The sequence below is a fragment of the Quercus robur genome, chromosome 1 (assembly GCF_932294415.1).
Source record: "Quercus robur chromosome 1, dhQueRobu3.1, whole genome shotgun sequence".
NCBI lineage: Eukaryota > Viridiplantae > Streptophyta > Magnoliopsida > Fagales > Fagaceae > Quercus > Quercus robur.
In genome coordinates, this window is record NC_065534.1 from 28,672,908 (window position 1) to 28,699,466 (window position 26,559).

The window sequence follows — 26,559 nt, forward strand, 5'->3', positions numbered from 1 at the left end:
AAAAATAACTCTCTCTCTCTCTCTCTCTCAATTGAACAGCAGTACTGGATTCTGGCTACCAGAATAAAAATATAACTCTTTCCTCATGAAATTGATAATTACCACTCTCTAATCCTCCTAAACCATGGCAAAAGGAAAATTCAGACATTTCCTTTTAATGCCCCAGTTTCTGCAAATACCCTTCTTAGCTGGGGAACACCCAAAAATTCAAACCACTCATAGTGTTATGTCCTGTTTTTTCATGTTGTTTCAATAAGGTTTTAGATTTAATCAGTGTCCCTTCTCTGATGGTTTTGAATGTGATATTGCATTCTATTAGGAATGAAGAGAGAATGCTTATACTTGTTTCAACTAAATTGAATCCGAAATCATGGTCTGCTTTTTGTTGGGTGTGTTATATTATATGGGATTGACTTTGTTCGTTGTGATGATGTTGCCTGAGGAGGAATGGACAATAATTGTCATCTAAGAGATAAAGTGTTGGTGTTGGATTTGGTGGTGGCAGTGGTACTTAACTAAAAAATTTGTGTTGGTAGTAGCATAATTTTATTGTCTTCTCAACTCTTTTTAGTTGGCAGGAAAGTAAAGGTTGGGGCTCATGTTTTACTTTAACTCAATTCCACATGTATACTGCGTTTGTACCATATTACTTTTAATTATGTGTTTTTGAGCAAAGAATCTGGAGTATATGAATTTGAAACCCATCTTTGGTGTTGATTCTATTTAAACAGATACAAAGTCTTTTGCTGAAGAGATGGTCTTTTCCCCACAATTTGGTTTGCATTGTGTTTTTATCTGCTGTGGTTAGTCTGTTTTAATTTTTCTGATCAGATCTGATTCCATTTTTGTTGTAGATCTTCTGAGTGCATTCCCACCTAAGTCGGTGAAATTGAAAAAACCATTTGCGGTTCAACCCTGGATCAATTCGGAGGAGAATATTGGCAACCTTCTGATGGTATGTCAGTGGTGCTTTTCAATCCATTTTATATGCGTAGTGGAAAATGAATAATTATAATCACATAAAGCACACATTTTACCTTTGTGCAAGAGGTATCATAATGCTATTTTCCATGTTCGCACTATACAGTTTGTAACTAATTGAGACTAAAGGTTATACATACACCTCTGTTCTACATTGAATATTGCAATTTTGCTTCTTTAAGAATAAATGAATACTGAATGATAATTTTTTTAATTTATGTATATGTCATTTTGTGAAGATAGTGATTTTTGGATAGCATTTTTCTTATATGGTTATTTCATACTGAATGATAGATATTTCTTTTGATAAAAGGAACTGAATAACAGATATGAATGTGCTGCTTTTAACTGCATTTATTAAATGTGTTTTGCTTTTCTTGAGTGATAATGTTAAACCTACTACTATCATAATCTAATAATATAAACATGATATGATAAAACTTCTAAGATAACTCTATAAAATAGCTAAACAAAATCATAATATCATAAAATTTTTAGTAATAAGTTAGTCTCATTCCTCTTCAAAGATTTTTCTTATTCAAAGTTAGGATTCTAATCACACCATTCAATCCATTATATAATTCAGTCTTCCATATATGTTGGTTCAACCTCACCCACATAAATAGATTTCCTTCTATACATGTGTATGCACCAACATGTAATTGCTGAAATAGTCAACCACCATAAACCAAAGTATGTCTCTCATCTTCACATTCGCTATAACCTTTCTATCATCCATATTTAACTAAAGAGAAAAATTACATTAAATGTCAATTTATAAATTAAAAAAATACGTATAGTATGAAAATCTATTGAAACATGGTTTAGTCAAACTTAAAACTATACATATGTATTTGTTTTGTAGGAAAAAATGCTAGAGACCACAAACCATATATATAAAACTTGGTTTGGACTTAAATTTAGTAGTTACAAAAATATGACTAATAGAAACTCAAATTTCGCAAAACTAAGACTATATGTAATCTTAGAGGCAGACTGAATTGTAAAACTATACAAACACAAATAAGCCAAATTTGCTACAAAGCATAGCCTAAAAAGAAAAAGAAAAAAGAGAACTCTAACAATCTATTTGGCTGCTGGAAAAAGGTGGGAAAAAAATTAATGAAATCATAACAATTTTACAGGTCAATTTGCTTTGAGAACAAAACAGCACTAATGTGTTAATTGTGTTTTAGAATGAAAGAAAAGTTCTTTTCTTCACATTAAAAATTTTGCAGTAACGCATAAGTATTAGATTTATTCATGTGTGCCGTGATTCATTCATGTGATATATTGTTTTTTATTGAATTAGAACTTGATTCATAAAAGGCCATGATTATCTTATCTTTGTCATGGTACTGCATGTCCATATCATTGACTTGGATAGACATATAAAAGTTGATGCGCTCATAGCATAAAAGCGTCTATATCAGTAATCTTTACCAATGCCGAAAAACAGAGAAATCCTTAAAATTTACACGGTAACCTTCCCAAAGGAACAACATGCCCATATATATATATATATATATATAAATGGATTCCAAAAACGTTAATCAAAACAAATCCAAACTACTAATCAACCAAAATTAAGTCATTCTCCACAAGTTAGTTGTCTGCTAGTGATTTCAATCAACATTCCTATTTAATTGTTCCTATTCCCAGAACAAACTAATTGAAAAAAAAAAAAACAAATCAAATTGACAAATTGACAATCAAAATCAAATTAAAAAAAAATCAAACTTCTTCAATCTCCGACTCGCTGTTTTTCTGTCCTCCAAATGGTATCTAAGAGTTTAGTTTAAGGGGAAAAAGAAAAAAAGGAAGACAGATATTGAATCAAAATCAATTCAATTAAATAGCCAAACCTAATACTAAATTAATTCAAACGTTTAAAGCAATATTTAGAAAAAAAAAAAAAAAAAAGACAATTACCGATAAAGGTTTCTGCTCTTTCCAAATAACGAACTCTTGTTTCTCTCTTATTTCTCTGTTTTTGCCCTCTCCAAACCTAAATCATATATAACCCCAAATTTCAAAAAATCAAATCAAAATCTAATGTAACCCAAATACCTAAATTAAAATCAATCCAACCAAATTTCTCAAAACTAATTCATATTTCATACCCATACCCAGATCTAAGAAAGAATGAAAAAAAAAAAAAAAAACTTACCGGTGATAGTTCTCTCAACGTCTGTCTTCTTTTCATCTCTGAATCGCAAGGTTTATTTTTTCCTCCTTCTCTATCTTTGTATCATAAGCATCGGTGTTAAGAAAATCAAAAGGAAGCGAAAGGAGAGAGTATCCGAAAGAGGAGAAACGGAAGTTAGAGCGTTTTAGGGTTTGCGTTTTTTTTATTTTTATTTTTTAATAGGCGGCTTGGTGTTTTTATAGATACACGTTTGATGAAAGTGTGTCTTCTAAACGCACCGTACGGTTTTTTAAATGGAAAACTATATACGTGGCAGCATTTTAAGGGGGCATTTTTCCTAACGTGGCAGCACCTTCTTAAAGGCTTCTGCTATTATATATAGTATTAGATTAGATATGCTTGGTTTATTCTGGTATCTATTTACTTATGTCTTTATGGATTGTTACCTCAACATTTCGAGGAAGATGATTTCTTTGTGAATTGGACTTTACTAATTAAATTAAACTTGGGTCTTTTTAATCTCTAGAAACTTGTAGTGATTCGCTGCTGGTTTCAATAAACTAGTATTCCTTATTATGGTTCTGATTACATGCTACTACACTGCATAGACAAGTAATTCAACCACATTTCACTAGCAATGTTACTTCTCACACATTATAGTAGGCTTCATAAATTAAGTTCATCCACCATTTATGTAATGCAGAACATTTAGATTAAAGTACTGATTTCAACATAGCATAAAGGCTGCATTAAGCAAGGTACATACCATAAAGCCTACAAACATGCATAAAAATATAACCCTAAAAGCTTACAAAAGCACATGGGTACAAACACATTATATTGAATAAAAACTTAAACAATATAAACTAAACGTGCATAAAGTTTCTCCCCTTCAAAGTGATGAGAAGCTGTGATGCACTTGGAACATATATACTTGTAACCTGAAACACTTGCACAAAAAACATTAGACCCTCAAGGTAAAGCAAGTAATAAAAGGACAAGTATAATGTAACAAGCAAATTACGATCAAGTAAATATGATGTGAAACATGTGAGCAACTTGATCATACACCAAAACAGTCATATAGAAATGACTACAATGATCACATAGCAAAGCAAATGATCATTCGAACATGCATTCAAAGAAGCACAATAGCATAGGGATATATGCATGTTCAAAACACAAACACGATGCAATACAAGAAAACAAACACAATAAAGTTTTATTGTTAACACAATGTCTTCTCCCCCTTGGTATATGCATCTCCCCTATGGAATATCTCTCCCCCTACAAATGTGCATGAGAAATAGAATTTCTCCCCCTAAGGATGTGCACAAGAGTCATATAAAAATGACAAAAATACTCCGGTATATTCTCTAGAGTATACTCTCCCCCTTTTTGTCAGGAATAGACAAAGGGTCAAGAAGAAACGAGGGCAAGAGATGAAGGTACGAACAATGCTAATGATGCATAAGGGATGCGAGATGAATGAGAAAATGAAGCTCAAACCTAAGACAAAGTAGCATGCTACAAAGCATAAGATAAACATGACATGCTAGGATGAAGAAATAAGGTAAAGTCCAATGCATGACAAGGGTAGCAAAGGTGTGTGCAAGAGGTGGCTAAGTGCAATGCATGACCAATGCATGAAAAATGTACATGTGGGGCAAAGTGTACTAAATACACAACCAATGAACCAAACATGTTCCTAATGAGGAAACATGAGAAACCCCAAAGTTTGGTACTCATCGGAGTCCAAACAAGCGAGAAAATGTCTAAGAGGCATTTTATCAAACACCTAGCATGCACACTATGAACAAAAATGTGAAACAATGCATGAACATCATGAAATCCACCCTTAATACATGTTCTTTCTGCCACAAGGGGCCAACATCCAATGCAAATCAACAAAAGAAACCAATCCCATGAAGAAAATTGACAAAAAATAAGTTTTCCCAACCCCTATGATGAAAATCCCAACCAAGAGCACAAAACTCTCCAAAACATACTCTAAGGATCAAAATCAATGAAAAGAGTTTATAATTACCTTAGAGATGTTAATGGATTGAAAAACCATTCAAATTGGTTGGGTTTTGATGTAAAAATATTGAAAGAGGGGTTTTAGAGAGGATAGGAGAGGTTTAAAACAAGTTTCCCACGAAAAAACTCTATAAAAAGCTGATTCTGGGCGACTCGCGACTGGCGAGTCGCGAGCCAAGTCGCGAGTGAGCCGCGAAACCTCTCTGTATGAACTCGTGGCTTAGGCTCGCGGCTTGCAAGCCGCCAAACCGAGTAGCCAAAACTGGCAGCTTGCTGGCAGCTCACACAAGTAGCCAAAATGAGTGGCCAAAAAATCTGACACTTGTTTTTCAAACCAGAACATGTTTAAACATTGAAAAACAAAGCACTAAACATAAACACAAAAAGTGATAAAAATCACTTCCAAAAACATATAAAATGATCAAAAATATTTTTGGATTGAACCATATATGATTGAGCACACACACATCACATTTAGACAAGTACAATCTAACAAATGAATAAGACATTTATTGAACATTAGGCATGTGTGTTGTGTGTGTGTATCAAATGTGGAATAGTCCTTAGTCTAGAGTGAAGTTTCAATGATCAATTCAATCAAGTCATACACAACTAGTGCTAAGTCAAGTGGTCTATCTCAATTATAGAAATGAACATATATGACCTCCCACAAGAAAATGATTACATGTGATGAAGCTTTTCATCTAGCTTCTTTACAATTCATAACATTTGATCATTTTGAATCAAAACATCTCATTTTGAGCAATACATCTCATTTTTGAGATTGATGCCTGAAATTTTTGATATTTCACTTTGAAGAACAAGCCTTTGGCTTTTTGGGCATCATACATTTTCATATAAGTCGCTTTCCCTTTTTCCTAGTCGAATACTAGTATGTGCGATGGCTTTTGCAGCTCATTATCTCTTTTCATTTTGAGATTTACATTTATTGAGCTCTTTAAGCAATAAAAATAAAAGAGTGGGAAGAGATATAAGCACAAGTCTACGCATGTATCAAAACCAACATGACTATTGACAAATCATTCATGACAAGCTTGAAGATCGATTTACAACAATCACACAAAGATGTCAAGATTTTTCCCACAAAGATATAAGTGCAAAAACTAACAAGCTAAGCTCGTAAATGCACAAAGCTATTTGTACAAAGGTACAAGGCCAAACTCACATGTGATATGTGCTCAAACATATACGATCAAACTTTTTGAATTTTTCACTTTTTATGTGGTTTTAGATTTTTTTTACTCACACAAAACTGAAATATAAAAGTAAGATCAAAAACAAAACAATGCATACAAATAAATGCAAGATGCACAAAATGCATGAAGATATGACATTTAATGCATGAAGGGTCCTACAAAGATCGAAAGAATTAGATCAAGGACCAAAAGAGCAAAAGCTCAACCATAGGAACCCTTCCTCATCCAAACGGAATGATTGTTTGGAATGAGTGTCTCATGAGAAATGAGACGAGGGTTGGAAGAATGAGAACCGGAGATGCACATAGTCAAGGAGTTAAGAGCATCAAACATTTTCTTTAACAACATGCTATTTTCACTCAAAACCGGTTTACTCTTTTTAGCACAACTTCCAAAAAGCTCAAGTTTTTCTTTTCTTTTGATTCTTTTAAAAGCATGAAACTTAGAGCATTGAGGTCTTACATGACCAAAGGCACCACAATGGTGACAAACAATGTGTTTAGGTCCACTAGGCTTTTTGGGAATGGATCTAGCAACATGGTTTTGTTCCCTCTTCAACTTATGACATTGAGGTCTTAGATGACCAATCACACCACAATGGTGGCAAGTTGGAACAAACTTAGATCCATCCAAAGCTTTAGGTTGAGACCTAAACGAAGGTTTTGACTTAACAGCCTTTCTCTCCACCTTTTGATTTCTTTTATGTGGAGGAATGTACACCGATTTGTCCTTCAAGGTAGAACACACACTAGGCACAAAATCGGGTACCACAACATGATTGCAACAAATATCATCATCCATTTTATCAATGGGTTCAGCAATTAAACACTTGGCATGCATCTTAAGAGATTCATTTTCACATTTAAGATCATCAACAAGTTTGTTAGACAAAACAAGTGTAGCATCCAAGTCCATATTCAAACATTCAAACTCTTTCAGCTTTTCAAGAGAAATTTCAGCAAGTTTTTTATATTTCTCAACCACTTTGTTGGATTCATTGAGCTTAGCAATCAAATCATCCTTTTCACAAAATAACTTGCTTAAATTCTTTTGAAACTTCTTAGCATTTTTCTTCAAAAGTTTGTCAACAACACCCATAGATTCAAATAACATGTCATCACACTTATGAGGATTAACACTCATAGAGGCATTTTCACAAACACGTGGCATGTTACATTCATCACCAACCAAATCATGCAAAGAGGCATACAAAGCACAATCCATGGCAAATAAACACAAGGGGTCAAGGATCACACTTAGGTATTTAAACCACAACAAGTGTACCCGCTCTGATACCAATTGAAAGTTCAAAAACGTATACAAAACACCTTTGAACGTTTAGACCCCCAAAAATTAACTTAACCAACACAAGCAATATGTCAAACAACAAGTGTGCGGAAACTTAACATATGCTATAATGTGAAATAGGTTAAATACTATCTAAGCCATGACAGAATAAAATCCACAGCAGATAATATAAAGGCAAAGATAGAGAGGAAGGAAGATGCAAACACAAAGACAACACGCGATGTGTTATCGAAGAGGAAACCGAAGTCCTCGGCGAAAAACCTCTCCGCCGCCCTCCAAGCGGTAATCAATCCACTAGAAAATACAGTTGGGATACAAGGACAGCAATAGACCCTCCAAGCCTAATCTACCCAGTGCACCTAAGCCCTCCAAGCTTCTTGCTCCAACGAGGTTGCGCCGAACCTTTTTCTTTTCTAACTTCCCGGATTCCGCTACTAGACCGTAGCATCAACCAATGAAGATTGGCTCCTTCCTAACTGCTTCCCAGAACTCCAAACGACTGTCTCACAGAGATGATGATGGTGAGAACCAGGTTTGGTATAATGCCTCTCAAGAATTTAACAATGGAGAGGAAGAGAGTAAGGGAATTTGAAGAGACTCTAAGGTATAGATTGTGGGTGAAGCAATCTGATTTTTCTTTAGGGTTTCTCTCTCAAAATTCTCTCTGGAAGCTCTCTTTCAATCGTGGGTTAAAGGGGTATTTATACTGGAGTGGAGAGGAATGTGAAACGTCAGGTTTTGGCAAAACAGGGGTGGCTCGCGGCTTGACCTCGCGGCTTGACCAAGTCGCGAGATCCAGTCGCGAGTTAACCATATGGCCAGTTGTCCTGTAGTGCTCCAGCTAGCATGACTGTTCATCTTCCAACATGCTTGGCACGTGTGCAGCTTCTGGCGGCTTGCAGCCGCGAGTCCCAGCCGCGACTCTCTGTTTTCTTGCACACTCTTGAGCAATCTTCACTCTATCTCACTCACTACCCTTACAACAAACCCACCTAAATACAGGGTTACTAAATGCTGAATTACAAGCAAATTTGGCACGGAATAAAGCCAATTGGATGGTTGAATAAATTCAACCTTACAGTTTGTAATATAGAGTTTTAACTGAGTTGTTTAGCTTTTTTGGCTTTTGAGTGTTTGACAAATTGTGTTAAACAATGCTTTAAAGTGGTAGATTTTTAAAGCATGATTAGTGAATTGTAGAGTTTTTTTCCCTAAAAGCTTCAAATTTTGGCTTCCTAATCATGAAGGTTGATGTAGTTGAGCTTTAAACTAGTTTCGTATTGGGGAGGGTTTGGGAATTGGGATAAGCGTAGGTCTTAGTTTTTTTTTTTTTTTTTTTTTTTTTTTTTTTTTTTTTTTTTTTCTGAAATACATTGAAAATGCTGTTAGTATTAGTTGTATGTATAATTTATAGGTTTTTAATATATTTCATCCTTTATTTAGGTTTTTTTTTTTTTTTTTTTAAATGCTGAATAAGCTTGAATTCTTATATATTTTATTCTTTACTAATAATTTGAGTCTGAAATATATGAAGCTAACCAAACCATGATATGACTTACAATGAAAGAGCTTATAAATCCCTTTGTGAATTCCTTCCTTCAAACCCAAAATTCTTTTTTTTCTCTTTTATAGTATGTTGGAACTCTGAGTGTATAAAGGGGATGCCAATTTTATTTCATTTTTTTTAACAACAGGTCAGAAACTTTATTAAACTAAAAAAAAAGTACATGTATAAAGAAAAATGCTATACATACAAGCCAACGTGTAGGCAGAGATTATCAAAATTCTTCCCATTTTTTGTCTTTTTTTCTTTTATAAATAAAATAATAGACCATTAAGTCAGTCTTACATCAACTGTTATTATGAGAAAAAGGCTTGTATCTTGCACTTTAAAGTTCTATGGTAGTATTTCCCTATTCAAAAAAAGTTCTGTGGTAGTATGAAAATCTCAATAGAAAAAATATGTTTGAATATATATATTTATTTATTTATTTAAAACAATCATTAATAAGAGATATTAAGAATATTTGTATAGATTCATATCAAAAATCATACAATGAAATAATTATAAAATATAAGGCAACTCTACTAAATTTATTTATCGTATGTCATGCTTATGTGTATGGCATCTGATTAAGTCATATCTGATTAAGTCATATTCTGATGGTAAAGATTTAAAGAAATGCATATATGCATAATTGCACTCTGCAGGTCTTATGTAATTACAATTTGCATTTATGGATAGCTATTTCAATTATAATAAACAATATTTCAATAAGGGACAAAACTAAGTGTAAATTTCCATTGCAAAAAATGCATTTCAGTTTCCATAACATAATAAAACGAATGGCCATTACAATAGTCTTTACCTAAACAAGATAAGAAACTAAATACTCTTTCAAAACAATTGTTACTACAATCTTTCACAATGAATAAACTACAATTCACCTATTCTAAGTACAAGTTCTTTCCTTGGCCTTTTGCTTTCACTAAACAAATTAAAATGACCACCACAACAACAAATCAACTTCTACAATTTGAGTTCCCTCAGAGAAGCAATTGCTCCCATTTCAAGATTGTCAGTTTGGAAGAGATAAGAGGCACATGTACACCTGATCCTGAATCTTTCTTTGTTTCACATCTAATTTCAGTTATCATTGGGGAACACAGAACGACCTCAAATGCTTCTAAAATATGCTCCCTTAGCTTCTCAGCTATTGATTTAGTCTGTTGTGAAGTGACGATCAATTGCACGGTAGGGGCTGCTAGAAAAGGCAATTTAATTGCACAAACCATTAGTTACTGCACAGGAAGCCAAGAAATAAATGTAGATAAGCATTACTTAGGTGAAGAGGCATCAGTACTGACAATTGGACTGATGCAGATCAGACTGAATGAAAAATGGAAAAGAAAGAAATTATAGGACATAAGTACTGTCCATGCTTTCATATGTTTCAATATCATCAAGGCTGATAGATACCAGACCACATTCTTTGTTGGAATATTATGTGTAATAGTATCCACATCAAATAGTAACAGAAAAACAAGAAAGAGTTTTTAATCTCAAATTATTGTTTTAGCTTAAGCTTCTGAGTTAAGGTAGGATCTCATTGCTGACAATGTTCAAGTAACCACTGCCTCCTTCACTATTTTTAAAGATTCTGGAGAAATGTAAAGCTATCTATACCAATATATACCTTATTAGAAAAAACCAATATAGGGAAATTTGTGAATCAAGATACCTTAGCTTATCAATATGAATAATTCATTCTTGGTAGCACAAAATTGTGTGTTGTTTCTAGATATGGTTCCTTTGTGACTCACTCTCAACTAAATTGCTTTGAAGTGAGTCTTGTTTGAAAATTAACTTAGGTTTATATGTATTCTTTTCTTGTTGGCAGATTGCAAAAAGAAGAGGCACTATAAGTTTGTGTGATCAAAGCAAGTGAAGTTGGTGAAAGACTTAAGGTTTGCTCTCTCTCTCTCTCTCTCTCTCTCTCTCTCTCTCTTTGTGTTTGTGGTGGGTTGTTGAATTGGGGCAAGCAGGTGGCTTGCATGGAGTAATAAGGTGGTTTTAGCTGATATTGGGAGTGTTGACTGTTTTGTGTAATATTGGATGATTGTTGTTGAGTTGTTTTTATTTAATTAATTCATTTTAAACGCTTCTCTCTATCTTTTTCACACATATGAAACGCTAAAATGAAATTGCATATTTAAAGAGATGTCCATTCTTAAAGAATATTGCTAGTAATGATGTTATAGTTACCAAATGTATTGATAACTTCTCTATTCATTTAAATTCATTGTTTGATTAGGAACATAGCTAAAAGTGAATGAGTAAAGATGATTGTTGTTGAGTTGTTTTTATTTGATTAATTCATTTTAAGGGCTTCTCTCTATCTTTTTCACACATGGAATGCTAAAATGGAATTGCATATTTAAAGAGATGTCCATTCCTAAAGAATATTGCTAGTAATGATGTTATAATTAACAAATGTATTGGTAACTTTTCTATGCATTTAAATTCATTGTTTGATTAGGAACATAGCTAAAAGTGAATGATTAAAGATGATTTGTTTCTTAAATTAAAGTGAAATTGTGTAAATGAAATGTATGTTAACTCTTGATTTGTGTTTTCATGAAATCACATTATAGGTATTTCTTGCAAATCACTTTGTAGCAATGGATAAGAGTTGGATGAAAATTACCAATAGAAGGTCACAAGAATATTTAGATGGAGTTCAACAGTTTCTGAATTTCGCATCTAATCATGCATACCCGGATGGAACAATTTCATGTCCATGTAAAAAATGCGTGCATACGAATTCATGGCCTATAGATGTTGTACAGGCTCACTTAGTGTCAAAAGGGATTTGTAGGGGTTATAACCCTTGGGTTTTTAATGGGGAAATATCGTCTGCGAAGACTTCTACTGAAATTCCTAGTAGTCATGTCCAAGAAAACCCAATAGAGTATGCTGATCTTCGTGACATGTTGCATGACATATTCCCCATACAAGATATGGCATCTGCGCCAATGGAAGAAGTCCCTAGTGTGCAACAACCCACAGAAGGTCCTGCAAAAGGTCCTAATGAAGATGCACTTAAGTTTATGAAATTGCTTGAAGATGCTAGTCAACCTTGTTATGAAGGTTGTAAGTATTTTAGCAAATTGTCAGCCATTGTGCATTTGTACCACATGAAGTGTCTTAATGGTTGGACTAACAAATCATTTACCATGTTGCTGGAATTTTTGCTTGATTTTCTCCCTTCAAATTCTAAGTTGCCAAAAGATTATTATGAGGCTAAGAAGATTATTAAAGATCTGGGCTTGAGTTATGAGAAGATTCATGCTTGTCCTAAAGATTGTGTTTTATATTGGAAGGAGAATGCCAACCTTGAAGCTTGTCCAAATTGTAACCTTTCAAGATGGGAAAGTAATGAGTCTAAAGGTCAACAAAGTACTAATGCTTCCTCCAAGAAAAGAAAAAAGAAAGCTGCAAAGATTCTACGATGGTTCCCTTTAAAGCCAAGATTGCAACGGCTATTTATGTCTCCTGAAACAGCCAATCATATGAAGTGGCATGCCAATGGTCGTGTGAATGACGGGTTAAGGAGACATCCTGCTGATTCTGAAGCTTGGAAGTCATTTGACCGTAAGTATGTAGAGTTCTCATCCGAACCTCGTAATGTGAGGCTTGGATTAGCAGCTGATGGATTCAACCCGTATGGAAATATGAGTACTACTCATAGTACATGGCCTGTCATTTTGATCCCATACAATCTCCCTCCATGGATGTGTATGAAAAGATCTTATTTCATGCTATCATTATTGATTCCCGGTCCAACCTCACCCGGGAACGATATTGATGTTTTCTTACAACCCCTAGTAGAAGAATTGAAGGAGTTATGGGATGTTGGAGTAGAAACGTTTGATGTGTCTTCCAAAAAATCATTCCAAATGCATGTTGCATTATTGTGGACTATAAATGATTTTCCTGCATATGGTGATATCTCGGGTTGGAGTACCAAAGGATCTCTTGCATGTCCCTCTTGTAACTATGATAAACAATCTCGTTGGTTAAGATATGGAAGAAAATTTAGTTACATTGGACATAGGCGATTTTTGGATAGTGATCATAGATTCCGTAAGCAAAAAAAATCATTTGATGGGAATATTGATAACAGATCAGCTCCGATTACAATATTCGGAGGGGAAATCATGTTACAAACGGATGCTGTAGCCGATCATGTGTTTGGGAAGAAAAAAGTTAATTTGACCAATAAAAGAAAAGGAGGGGAAGAAGCCTTAACTGTGTGAAAGAAGATAAGTATATTTTTCACCTTGCCTTATTGGGAGTACCATGTGTTGCGTCACAATCTTGATGTGATGCATATTGAGAAGAATGTAGTTGATAATATAATTGGCACATTGTTGAACTTGGATGGCAAGACAAAGGATAACTTGAAGGCACGCCAAGATTTAAAAGATATGGGTATAAGAAGTGAACTTCACTTGAAAAAGGTTGGGAATGATCAGACATGTATGCCACATGCTTTCTACCATATGAATGCTAGTGAAAATGATGGTTTTCTGCAAGTTTTGAAAGATGTAAAAGTGTCAGATGGATATTCTTCAAACATCTCACGTTGCGTTAAACTCAAAGAACGCAAGATTAGTGGGATGAAGAGCCATGATAATCACATCTTAATGCAGCAGCTTTTTCCAATAGCAATACGTGGATCTTTGCCCCCTGAAGTGAGTAGGCATTTAATTGACTTATCTTGTTTCTTTAGGGAGATATGTTCCAAAGTACTAAATGTGGAGGAACTTGGGGCTCTTGAGAAGAGAATTGCAGTGACATTGTGTGAGTTGGAAAATATATTCCCTCCCTCTTTCTTTACCGTGATGGTACATGTAGTCATGCATTTGGCTAGCGAAGCCAAAATTGCCGGTCCAGTTCATTATCGTTGGATGTATCCCATAGAGAGGTAACATATATAAGAACTTGGTTTATTTGTTTATTTGTTTTTATTTTTTTTAAACTTACCAATTGTACGTTGTTGATCTTGGGTTTTCCAATAGGTACTTGTCAAGGCTTAAGTCTTATGTGCATAATAAAACTTATCCAGAAGGCTCCATTGCGGAAGGGTATATAGCAGAGGAATGCTTAACATTCTGTTCACGCTATTTTAAATCTGTTGAAACTGTATTTAATCGGCCTGTAAGGAATGTTGAGGAATCCATGGGTGCAATAGTGAGCATTATACTAGATTCAAATTCATGGATCCAAGCACATCGTTATGTGCTATTCAATTGTGAAGAAATCACCCCATTTCGCGAGTAAGTGATATCCTTGCGTATCCTTTAACGACATTCCAATGCAATACTCTAGCTTAACACTAACATGTTTGTGTACACAGTGAACATATAGCGGAGATTAAGGCTGGTTTCCCTTCTCATGTGACTGATGATGTTATTCAAAAGCAGCACATAGAGAAATTCTGCAACTGGTTTAGGGAATATGTAAGTAAAGCATATATACATATATAACACTATTTTCGGTTGTAACACTTTAGATAGCATACTTATAATAAAAGTCTTTCTCTATAATAGGTGATGTCAATGGATGCCTCTAAGAAAAAGGAAATCTCTGATAAAGTTAGATGGCTTGCTCGATATCCAGATAATGAAGCAAAAAGGTTCAAGCGTTATGTTATAAACGGTTTGAAGTTTCGCACCAAAGATTTTGAGGCAACTAGGAAAACTCAAAATAGTGGAGTTTGTATTGTTACTGAAGGTGGTGCTACTTATTATGGTGTACTAATCGATATTATTGAATTGAACTACTCTGACAAGTATCGATATGTATTATTCAAATGTCAATGGGCTGATGTTATTAGTGGGAGAGGATGCAAAAAAGATGAGTTTGGATTTCCCCTTGTCAATTTTTCAAGATTGATACACACAGGTGATCAATTGATTGATGAACCTTATGTATTAGCATCCCAAGTTTCGCAAGTGTTTTATGTGGAGGATGTGAGACATAAAGATTGGGTAGTAGTGGTCAGAACCAAACCTAGGGAGGTGTTTGATGTTGGTATTCAAGCTTTAGATGATGATGATGATGAAGTGGATACATATATGGAGAATGTCCCTTATAATGTAACTACTGATGATGCATGTGATGATGTAAATGACAACCATGCTTGGGCTCGAGTTGATGAAGAAGGAACCATTTATGATACACCGTTGATTAATGAGGATGAATTTCTTGAACAAGACTTTATCGATGATGAAGAGCTTAGTGATGATGTTTATGAGTCTAATGACGATGAGTCCAATGATGATGGATCCAATAATGATGAGTCTAGTGATGATGACTAGGTTGTGCCCCTTCTTGCACATTCTTTAACAAAATTCATTATTTCTTAATAGGGAAAAAAAGAAAAGAAAAGAAAAGAGGTATTTTTAACACTGAACTGAGTTGTTTTGTAACAATTTACATTGAACTTCATAGAATGTATGAATGTTAAAGTGACAAATACTAACTTTTTATTAGCTATATATTATTTTTGCTATTATGATGAACTTTAGAGTAATTTTATTACATGTTTCTTAATTGGGGCTTGAAATTATTATTATTATTTTCTAAATTCCAAAACTTGTTATCTTGACTTAAGCCTACAACATTGTACTTGTTAAATTCTAATGTTGAATTATATGACTATATAATAATTTGTGTTGTTTTAGTGTTGAAAGTAGTTGGAGTTGTTGTATTTGCAATTACTTGTACCATTACTTGTCATTGTGCTTATGTACTTATTTATTTTAGACTTTGACAGTTGAAATGGCAAGGAGAAAGGCAAATCTGCACACACGTCCCAAGAGTGTTACATTACAAAGAGCTTCTTCACAAGATACGGATGAAGTGGGGGACCAAGAAATGCATGACGCTTCTACACAAGTTTCTACACAAGGTATGAGCTTTTTAGTCAAAAATTTATCATTTATATAGAAGGTATGGGTAGAAGCAACTGAATATATATATATATATATATATGATTTGATTTGAGGAAGATCATTTGTAAAGATACATTAACCATTAAAGGAGAAGATTCTATTGAGTTTTGAAGAAAGGAAGCAATGAAAACTACAATAAGTGAACAAGATATGTCCCATTATTAATTGGTCAAAATTTAAATTGATGACAACTACAGCTAACTCCCACATATGTAAATTATCAATATTTTCACAAGGCATAAAGATGAGTCAATTTGATTCATAAATGTTTAAGTCTAGATCATGAGAAAGAATAAGTTTTGAAATCTCACATTGGCTAGAAAAAAATTATAAGAATGTGCATTATTTTAAATAATTAGGAGTAGGAAGTTATTATGTTATAATTGTGATGGTAGTGTAGCTATTGTTTATGGTGTAAGTTTAATCTTGTAAGTTATCTAGTGAGAAAGTTTAGGAGACAAACTTTATTTGATGTGTTATCAATGTAAGAACACTTTAGGTATATTGGGGATTATAACAAATTTAAATTGTGTGTGCATGTTGTGTTGCTTGCATTTATTGTTTTGCTTATTTTTCAACAAGGTTTATGCAATTCCTCACATGTTGCAAAAAGAATAATAACCACCCATGTTTTAAAAGGCTAGCTTTGTATGTCTTGTTGTTTGACATTGGATATTTTCTCCTTTTAGGATCAGATGTGCAACCAGCTAAACGTGTCACTCGCGGGCCAAACAAGTACTTGGAAATTTGGGATCTTCCTGATGATCAAGAAATTGAGTTGCCACTAAATAGCATGTATCAGCCGGTTGATGAGGGGGCAAGGACTTTCACTGGTTTCTTGGGTACGATTGCACGGAAACCCCACATGTGCCCGATTAAATACCTTGACTGGAAGGTCATGCCAGAAGAACTTAAAGAAGAGTGTTGGCGTCTTGTAAAGGTATTAAAACAGTTATAATACTTGTAATTATGACGTTTTGTACTAGGTTTGATATAAGTATTTTAGCATGAAAACATTTGTAATTTGATAACTCAATTTGATTGTAGCGAAAATACCAAGTCCCTGATAATCCTAAGGCATATGAGGGTTTGAAGAAATTTACTTTACAAAAAATTGGGAAGGCGTGGAGAGATCATAAGTGTAGGCTAAAGGCTAAGTATTATATACCGCATTCAAGAAACAAAGCACGGGTGAAGAGCAACGGACCTAGGAAATGCATACCAGAAGATTGGAATATACTTGTTGATCATTGGTATTCTGATGATGCAGTGGTATGTTTGTTTTCTCTCTCTTTTCCATCATGGATCATACTAAAAGTAGAATAATTATTGAGAAATTGAGAGAATACATATTGGATTGCTTTTAGATAGGATTAGCTAGAACCTTTATTTGGGCTTTTTGTGAAACTGGTATATATGAGATCGAAGTTGTGTTTTATATTTCATATTTGTTTCATTTGGTAGAAATCTTGGAGTAAATGTTGGTTTGTCAAGGTTCAGAAACAAAGGCAAGTGTGTGGTGTGGAGATTTTTTTAATAGATTCTAGCTTTCTTTTAAGAATTTTTGCTTTGGCCTATAATAATTTTTCTTAAAATGAGTTAGCTTTCTTAAAAGCGCCTAGTTTTCATTTATCAAAAGTATTCATCATTAAATCAGTACTGTTATATCAATCATTAAGCTTCTAGTCCAAATGGAAGGTATAGACATGCTATGCTCCTGTAAATGAAATAGTATGGGAAACTTGGGTCTCTTCACTCCATGATAAAAGATGCTCAGCCAAAACTTATTACCTTTAGCATTTAGTTTCTCTCATTCTTTTATACCAAATGATATTTTTGACCATTCTGACTTTATTTAGCTAAAAGTACCTTTAGATACTTAAAACATACTGTATATAAACATGTAATTTTGGTGAATGTAGATAGAGTCAGATAAGAATAAGGACCGTCGTTCTAAACAGGATGACATACATACTGGTGGTTCATGTGGCTATGCTATGCACGCTGCAAAAAAGGTAATATGTATTATGACTATTTTTTAAATGATTTTGACTTCTCCTAAGTTTATTTAGAATCAATATTCATCACTACATAAATATGCTGTTCATAATGTAGGCAAAAACGGATGGACATCCTGTAAAGCGTGCAGTATTATTTCAAATTCTACATACTCGTAAAGATGGATCTGCAGTTAATCCTGCAATGAAAGAAAAAATGGTAAGTAATTTCTGCATTGTAGTTAGGGGTAAACAAAATAGGAATTCAAGAAACAGTATTATAGTTTTCCCTATGAAGTTGTCTTAAAGATGAGCTTTGTTCAAATAATTCAAGTCTTAGGTCTTGCAAAATATTGTATAACTAGCATGTCTTTTTTGACAAAAACCAAGCATAAAAAGAAATCCCATGTGGTTGTTTGAACACTTGTGTAACTATTTTGAATCAATGATAATAGTTATGAATGATTTTTTAAAATGATATTGTACTATATGAAACAATAATCATAATGTAACAATAATCATAATGTTATGAATGATTCTACTGTCAAAAAATTGAAAGATGACGAAATTTTAAAGTGATATCGTACTATATGAAACAATAATCATAATGTAATTTTTCTTTCTTTCTTTCTAGTGGCACCATATCATCTTGACAATTACGCAACTTATCAATCTTATATATTGACATAAAGTGTAAAGATATAAATTAGTCACAACTTGCATAAAGTGTAACCATATTAGTTTACTGCTAATAGTGCTGCAAATTAATCTTAGAGTATATATACAACTTGCTAAGATTTTTATTACAACAATTCTAGTTATTATATACACCCCGAAACTTTGGAACACATTATGTTCTTAATATATATATATATATATATAACTTCTATTGTAAAATTTATAATTAGAATAGTCTATTACCATATGTGGGATCTACATAACAAATAGTCTCCAATTTTTAATCAAAAAAAGTAAGGTTAAAAAAAACGTTTTCAATTGTATAGAACCTTTACATTGTATCAATCGCAGCTATTACCATTAGTGGATGTCAAAATCATGAGGGTAATGATTAGTATATAGACCCTATGTAATAAATTATACTTGTTTTAATTTTACTATTAGTTTTAATCTTACATATATTTTGGTATTAACATATGTAATAATTAGCAATATTGTTTTTTTCTTAAGGAGATGAGTTGTGATACATTGATTTTCAAGAAGGGACAAAGCTTAAAATAGACCACATATGGTAGTGTTTCCTCCATTGTCGGCAACAATAAAATTTAAATCCTTGAAATCTGTTTGTTTCCATTCATAGTTGACCTTATAATACCAAAAATTTCTGGTTTCACAATCACCACATAATGGATGTATATGACTTCCTTTTTTTTTTTTTTGGGAGAGGTTCATGTGGTGAGTTGCTTGTAGAATGTCAATTTTCTCTTAACGGTTATTGGTTGTTGTGGCAAAGTAGCACCAACAATTTTGGCACTGGTGCCTTTGGTTATGGTGAGGGGGACACTAGCTTTGTGTGTATAATTTTTGCATCGTTCTGGGTTTTATTGGTGCTTGCTTGTCTTATCCTATATATATGTATATATATGTTATGAGGTCATTTTAACTATATGATTTCTAACTTTTTTTTGTTTTGTTCAAACTCATATCAGGACAAAATGAGGGAATTGTTGGCTGACTCTGAGAATCAATTGCAGTCATCTGACACAAGTGGTAGTATTGCATGGTCAAGAGATGATGTGTTTGCCAAAGTGATGGGTAAGGAGCACAAAGGTCGCATTTGTGGGGTAGGATTTGGTCCAACCCCAAGTGGTCAAAGTAGCAAGACTGCTCTCACGGACAGTGAAATACGATTAAGTCAAGCAAGGGACGACGAAGTTGCACAATTGAAGGCTTCCTTGGCTACTATGGAGGAGAAACTAGCAGGTTTTGACGAAATGAAGGAAAAAGTTAGTCAATTCGAAGAAATGGAGCAAAGAATGGAGGAAAGAATGGAGCAAAGAATGGAGCAAAGAATGGCTCGCCTGCTTCAACAGATGCAACAAACTACACAATGCAATCAGGTATGATAAATGAATTGAGTGTCAATTTATATGTAGTAGGAAAGGAACGTTAAATGTATGGTTACTAATTAATATTTACTTGTGGTAATTAGCTAGAAAGATAATTACATATTTAGTAATTACATTAGCTAGAAAGATATTTATTGATAGTATTTACTTGTGAATTGTGACGGTATGAATCTGTTGATCTGTAACATTGGTAAAGGGTGGTGAAGGAAAAAGATTTCTACAAGCACCATGTTATTAATAGATGTTTATGGAATTATGTGGTGACACCTTTGCATCCTTTGAATTCTATATCAAGGGACCTCCCAACACCAATCATTTTGATTTCATCTCATTAGTTGTCTTCTTGTGCCACTGCTTTGTAATTTCAAAACTAGGAAGCTGCAAAGAGAGGTGGTCCTCCCATAAAAGATCAAGAAACATGTCTTAATTTAACTTGTTTCCATTTTTTTTTACCTTGGTAATATTTTCTTGTCATTCTATTTCATTTGTACGCACTTATTAAATAATCATACTTTGTATGTAGGATCCTTCTCCAGTCGAACAATCTCCACCTCTCCCCAGATCATCAGCTGCATCTCATCAACCAAGAAGCTTATAAGTTTTATCTTGGAGTTCTTGGACTTTTTTGTGTACGAAGAACTATGGAAGAACAACCGCATTTTTTGCAAGTGTTGAAAGATAATTTTAAACACTTTGAAATTTTGATTATAGTATTAGATTAATTTCAGCGGTTGTTTTATTCAAATCACCACATCTTTTTTTTGTTAATTTGAAGATGGTGGTTATAGATAATGCTATGTATTTGATAATACATTTCTATGTTAATATTACGTTAGTTTCAAGACATTTGTGGTATTGTTAATTAATTATATTTGTGGTATTATGTTAGTAGAGTTAAAAATATTACAGGTCCTTTGTAACAGGTTTGTGAACAATTTACAGCAGTTTTAAAACCCATTGGAAAAAAAAAAAAAAAAAAAAAAAAAAAAACTATAGCGTCGGTCAAAAAGCGCCGCTAAAGGTGCACATTTTAACCCTTTAAATAAATACCTATAGCGACGCTTATCGCCTGCCGCTAAAGGTTGAAACATATAGGGCCCGCCGCTAAAAGTATAGTTAGACGTTCTGATCTAATGTCTATAGCGGCGCTTTTTTCCCGCCGCTAAAAGTGCAATCTGCCATTTTGATTGATTGGCTATAGCGGCGGTCTTTACCCGCCGCTAAAGCTCGGGACAATAGCGGCGGGTATTTCCCCGCCGCTAAAACTCAATGCCACGAGTTGTGAAGACATATTGCGGCGGGGAAATGCCCGCCGCAATAAACCTTCACCCGCCACTAAAACATATACCTATAGCGGCGATTTTTGGGACCGCCGCAATTAACCTACAGCGGCACTGCATCACCGACGGGACTGCCCGCCGCAATAGCACCCGCCGCTATAGGTTGTATGTACCTTTAGCGGCGGTTTTTGGGGTTTTAGCGGCGGTTCTGGACCGCCGCAAAAGCCCGTTTTTCTTGTAGTGCCATTTCCTATCACTTTCGGTCAAAGAAAAAAAAAAATTCCATTCACTTCAAACTTTTCCAATTCAATCTCTTCTCTCTTAATTAATGTCTCCCATTTACTCCAAACTATTCCTATATTTTTGTCTTTCAATTAAAACTAATTGAGCATTAATTAAGCCATTCTTCAAATATATCTCTTGATTAGTGGTGATTCTTCCTATTCCTGATCAAGAGGTTTTTCAAAATATTTAATTGTTGTCTATTGGAAATAAACACCCATTGATTTATTTTTTCTATATATATCCCTAATTTCTCTCCCTCCATAGATACAGAGTCGACTACCCTAACCTATGCCCATGCAAAATCCAATCATTCCCATTGGGAAGCCCCCACCAACTTATCATTACCAAATTTGTACCAATGGATATTTGTCTTGGGTTCTCAACAACCAAACATACCCCCCCCCCCCCCAAAAAAAAAAAAAAAAAAGCTAAAGACCAAAAGTTTTTAGAATCAAAAGATTCAAACCTCCAAGTTGTTGTCATCGTCAAAGAAGCGCTTGAACAATCTGTAAATGATGAGATCATAGACAATCTCTACCCACTTGGTGTCATAGATCCTATTTGGTCTCTCAAGATGTTGTCTTTACTTGGATATATGCCATTGGTATAACAAATCATATTCCAAATTATGGAGAGAGATCACAGTTTTTTTTTTTTTTTTTTTTTTTTGCATGAAAAAAGTATACGGGATAATGTTTTTCCCCCCAAATTTGGTAGGAGTTGGCTGGTCTTGATTATTTTGAGTGGGAGTTGTTTGGTTGTTGACAATAAATGGGTCATGAATGTTTTTAGGGTTTGAGAGGTTAGTTGTGAGTTTTGGCTTATGTGTGTGTGTTTTTTTTATATAATTATTTCACATTTTGCTATTGTAACAGTTGTTACATAGGTGTTATTTCTATAGAGTAATGCCTACTACTTTAACACCTAACTCAAAAGCACCAGCCATTCCTAGCAAATTATATCGGTTATAACTTATAAATGACGCCAGATGTGAGGTTGCTGAGTTGGGATCTAATTAGTGACGTTAGTTGGATTTCCTTCTATATTTTGGGTGCTCCATATCATCGTGGGTCCAGCCCACGTGTAATGGACAGGCTCATTTTTTTTTTTTTTTTGAGAATCCGCCCTAGGAAGATGAAGGGGGAAGAACTTTTCATTAAACTATTTCAGAAGAGTACACAGAGAGGATGTCTGGAGGAACATCCTCCATCCAGACAATAAAAGGAGAAAAATTACAAGCTCGCCTAGCAATCGAGTGAGCTACTTTGTTGCCTTGTCTGCGAGTATGACAAAAACTGATCTCACTGAAAGCTGCAGAAACAATCTTGATATCTCGGATTATATGCCCAAAGTTGGTGGAGGAGACGTTTGAGCTGTTAAGAGCCTTAATCACCACTTCTGAGTCACCTTCAATAATTACCTTGTTAAACTGAAGCTCCTAAGCAAGACAGATGGCATTATGAGCTGCCAGTACTTCCACCGTCTCTACCGAGGTAGGCAGCGGAATGACTTGTGCCAAGGCAGCCATTACTAGACCAAGGTCATTTCTAATAATCACTCCCAACCCAGCAGAATCGGTCTCCTTGAATAAAGCCCCGTCGAAGTTAACTTTCACCCAACTTTCAGGAGGCGGAGACCATTTGACAGGAATGGGGGAAGGGGAAGGGCCACACGGGAGAGGATTTGCATCATGGAATTCTTGAAGAGTGTCACAAGCCAGGGAATTGATTTTCTGCAGCGGGACAGGAATTTCCCCAACTCTCAAGCTATTCCGTCGAGTCCAAATAATTGAGGTTATGGTTGCAAACAGCTTAAAGCACTCACTCCTAGAGCAGCAGACTTGAATAATATCCAGGAAGTTGGAACATAGCCTAGTTTGCTTGATTAGCCAAGCAAAGCGTAAGGTCCAAACCTCAACTAAGGCCGGACAAGACCAAAGGGCATGGAGAGTCGTTTCTTGCTCAAGACCACAGCTGGGACAGATTGGATCACATTGCACCATTCTTTTAACCAAATTCACCCGAGAAGGCAGAGCATCCAGCCCCGCCCTCCACATTAGTATTTTAACTCTATTTGGAACATTCAAATTCCAGATTGCTTTCCAGATTTGCTTGGATTGAGAAATGTTCGAAGAGCTCGGGTTATCGCTGGCACCCAGATTTGAAAGTAGTCTATATCTAGTTTTCACCGAGTATTCACCGTTAGCAGTCAAAGGCCAGAAAATTTTATCTTCGCAATACACCAAGTTGATAGGAATAGATTTGATCATTTTTGCTTCGTGTGGTAAGAAGAGGTTATCTATTATCTCATGCAGCCAGCTTCTATTGACCCCATACATCAACACAGAAACTCTAGCATCGATGCCAAGAAAATCAGGGGGAGACAGAACTCTATTAAGGTAAGGGTCTGGGAGCCAATTGTCTTGGAAAATTCGTATCTCCGAGCCGTTTCCTACCCTCCAACGCAGCCCTTTGCTAATCACTTCTCGCCCTTTGAGAATTCTTTTCCAAGCAAAAGAACCGGTCCCAGCCTTTGCATCGAGAATACTCCCATTCGGGAAGAACTTAGCTTTGAAGAATCTATGGAAAAGAGAATCTTCGTTGCCCAAGAGACGCCAAACTTGCTTAGCCAACATAGAGTCATTAAATTTTTGGAGGTCTTTGAAGCCCAATCCACCCATACACTTGGATTTACACAGAGAATGCCAACTTGTCCAATGGATTTTCCTTTGATTACCACGCTGCCCCCACCAGAACTTTCTAATTAAAGTTTCAATGTCGTTGCACAGAGAGATGGGGAGCTTAAAGCAACTCATGGCATAAGCTAGGATGGCTTGGACAACGGCCTTTAGAAGGATTTCCCGGCCAACTTGGGAGAGGAGCTGCTCTTTCCAGCCTTGGAGCTTTGCCCAAACACGCTTCTTAATAAAATTCAGACTGGCTCTCTTCGACTTGCCGACTAGAGCAAGGAGACCGAGATACTTTTCATATAGCTTGATGTCCTGAACCCCCAGGGAGTCTTTTATTTGAATTTGGATCTCTGTAGGCATGGATTTGCTAAAGAATAAGCCAATTTTGCACCTATTTAACATCTGCCCCGAAGCTCTTTCATAACATGTCAGCAACTGCTGGATCATATGACATTCGGCTAAGGAAGCCCTACAGAAGACTACGCTATTGTCTGCAAAGAATAGATGCGTTAGTCTAGGACCTTTTTTACATATGGAAACACCCCTAATGAGGCCAGCATCAGCAGCACTGGCTAGGAGGCCATGAAGGCCTTCCGTACAAAGAACGAATAAATATGGCGACAACGGGTCGCCCTGTCTAATGCCCTTTGATGGGAAGATTGTATTCGAGGGTTCCCCATTAATCAAAATAGAGTAGCTAACTGTCGATATACATTCCATAATTAACGCCACCCAAGAATCACAGAAACCCATCCTTTTCGTCAGGGCTTCTAAATAAGACCATTCTAACCGGTCGTAGGCTTTGCTCATATCCAATTTGAGCGCCATGAACCCGGATTTCCCAGTTTGGTGGTGTTTCATATAGTGCAGGGTCTTAAAGGCCATGAGGACATTGTCAGTGATGACTTTCCCTGCCTGGAAGGCACTTTGCTTTTCAGATATGATAAATGGGAGGACAGATTTGAGCCTATTGGCTAGGACCTTTGAGACTAACTTATATATCACATTGCACAGGCTTATCGGCCTGAAATCAGTGATGCTTTCTGGAGACTTAACTTTCGGGATCAAGGTGATATTAGTGTGGTTTATTTCCTTAGGAATCTTACAATTATTTAGGCAATCCAAAACAACATTATATACATCATCACCAAGTAAAGACCAAAAAGAGTGATAGAAAATCAGAGGCATATCGTCGGGGCTAGGAGCCTTAATGGCGTCCATTTCTTTAATTGCTGTATCCACTTCTTCTCTTGAGAACGGTTTGGAGAGTTGAATATTCATGTCTGCTGAGACAGAGGGACGGATTGCATCCAGAATTTCATTCATATCCAATGGATTGGAAGAGGTGAAGAGGGAGTTATAGTAATCAACAGCTATCTCTTTGATCTGGCTCACCTCCAAGCACCACACATTGGCATTGTTCCTAAGGTCGGAAATCCGATTCCTTCGATATCTGTGGGAGGCTTTGCTGTGGAAGTAGATGGTGTTTCTATCACTGCATTTCAAAAATAAAGCCCTGGCACGTTTCTCCCACATTTGACTCTCTTTGTCTAGTAAAGCATTCACCTCCAATTGCAGAGCCTTAACTACAGCATAGTCACCTCCCCCTCTAGCAGCTGCAAGTTCAGCTTTAGCAAGCATTTTACTTTTAGTTTCAAGCATTTTCTTAATACATCCAAAAGATTGTTTACTCCAAATGGAAAGCCTATCACCGCAGAGTTTGATTTTACTTGCAACTTGGGCCATGGTAGTATCCGGAGCAGAGTTGCCCCATGCCGAGATGATTGTATCAGAGCATCCCTTATCACTCAGCCACATTTTCTCAAATTTGAAAGGTCTGCATGGTTTGGGGAAGATTCCATCCGGCTTCACTATGATTGGTCTATGATCCGATGCATGAGATTGTAAGTGTTGTACCTGAGTACCCGGGTTGGAAGCAAACCAAGTGTTGTTCGCTACAACCCGATCAAGCCGCTCCAAGACCATACCCCCTGGGCGTTTTC

General features: G+C 35.4%; 3 protein-coding genes and 1 long non-coding RNA gene across 4 annotated transcripts; 3 read left to right on the forward strand and 1 right to left on the reverse strand.

The window, feature by feature from the left end:
• Window positions 1-2,390: 2,390 nt before the first annotated feature.
• On the reverse strand, window positions 2,391-3,644 carry LOC126728425 (uncharacterized). Its single transcript, XR_007656416.1, has 3 exons — window positions 3,152-3,644; window positions 2,914-2,989; window positions 2,391-2,766 (listed from the first exon to the last, which is right to left on the reverse strand). It is a non-coding gene; the product is annotated as an uncharacterized LOC126728425 (long non-coding RNA).
• A 7,207-nt stretch (window positions 3,645-10,851) lies between these two features.
• LOC126728442 (uncharacterized) lies at window positions 10,852-13,530 on the forward strand. Its single transcript, XM_050434261.1, has 2 exons — window positions 10,852-11,163; window positions 11,851-13,530. Exon 2 carries the CDS (start codon window positions 11,878-11,880, stop codon window positions 13,513-13,515), a length of 1,638 nt encoding a protein of 545 aa, XP_050290218.1. The 5' UTR covers window positions 10,852-11,163; window positions 11,851-11,877; the 3' UTR covers window positions 13,516-13,530.
• On the forward strand, window positions 13,526-16,109 carry LOC126728433 (uncharacterized). Its single transcript, XM_050434253.1, has 5 exons — window positions 13,526-14,186; window positions 14,281-14,538; window positions 14,619-14,721; window positions 14,812-15,582; window positions 16,041-16,109. The coding sequence occupies exons 1-4, from the start codon at window positions 13,585-13,587 to the stop codon at window positions 15,580-15,582; spliced, it is 1,734 nt and encodes a 577-aa protein (XP_050290210.1). The 5' UTR covers window positions 13,526-13,584; the 3' UTR covers window positions 16,041-16,109.
• Window positions 16,046-21,148, forward strand: LOC126728451 (uncharacterized). Its single transcript, XM_050434269.1, has 7 exons — window positions 16,046-16,175; window positions 16,908-17,158; window positions 17,266-17,490; window positions 18,141-18,233; window positions 18,334-18,435; window positions 19,883-20,293; window positions 20,826-21,148. The coding sequence occupies exons 1-7, from the start codon at window positions 16,046-16,048 to the stop codon at window positions 20,898-20,900; spliced, it is 1,287 nt and encodes a 428-aa protein (XP_050290226.1). The 3' UTR covers window positions 20,901-21,148.
• Window positions 21,149-26,559: the final 5,411 nt, after the last annotated feature.

Coding starts and splice junctions, on each gene's coding strand:
- LOC126728442 (XM_050434261.1), top strand. CDS start 11,878: ATGGATAAGAGTTGGATGAAAATTACCAATAGAAGGTCACAAGAATAT.
- LOC126728433 (XM_050434253.1), top strand. CDS start 13,585: ATGCATATTGAGAAGAATGTAGTTGATAATATAATTGGCACATTGTTG. Junction 14,187..14,280: donor TGGATGTATCCCATAGAGAG/GTAACATATATA, acceptor GTTTTCCAATAG/GTACTTGTCAAGGCTTAAGT. Junction 14,539..14,618: donor GAAATCACCCCATTTCGCGA/GTAAGTGATATC, acceptor TTGTGTACACAG/TGAACATATAGCGGAGATTA.
- LOC126728451 (XM_050434269.1), top strand. CDS start 16,046: ATGGCAAGGAGAAAGGCAAATCTGCACACACGTCCCAAGAGTGTTACA. Junction 17,159..17,265: donor AGTGTTGGCGTCTTGTAAAG/GTATTAAAACAG, acceptor ATTTGATTGTAG/CGAAAATACCAAGTCCCTGA. Junction 17,491..18,140: donor GGTATTCTGATGATGCAGTG/GTATGTTTGTTT, acceptor TGGTGAATGTAG/ATAGAGTCAGATAAGAATAA.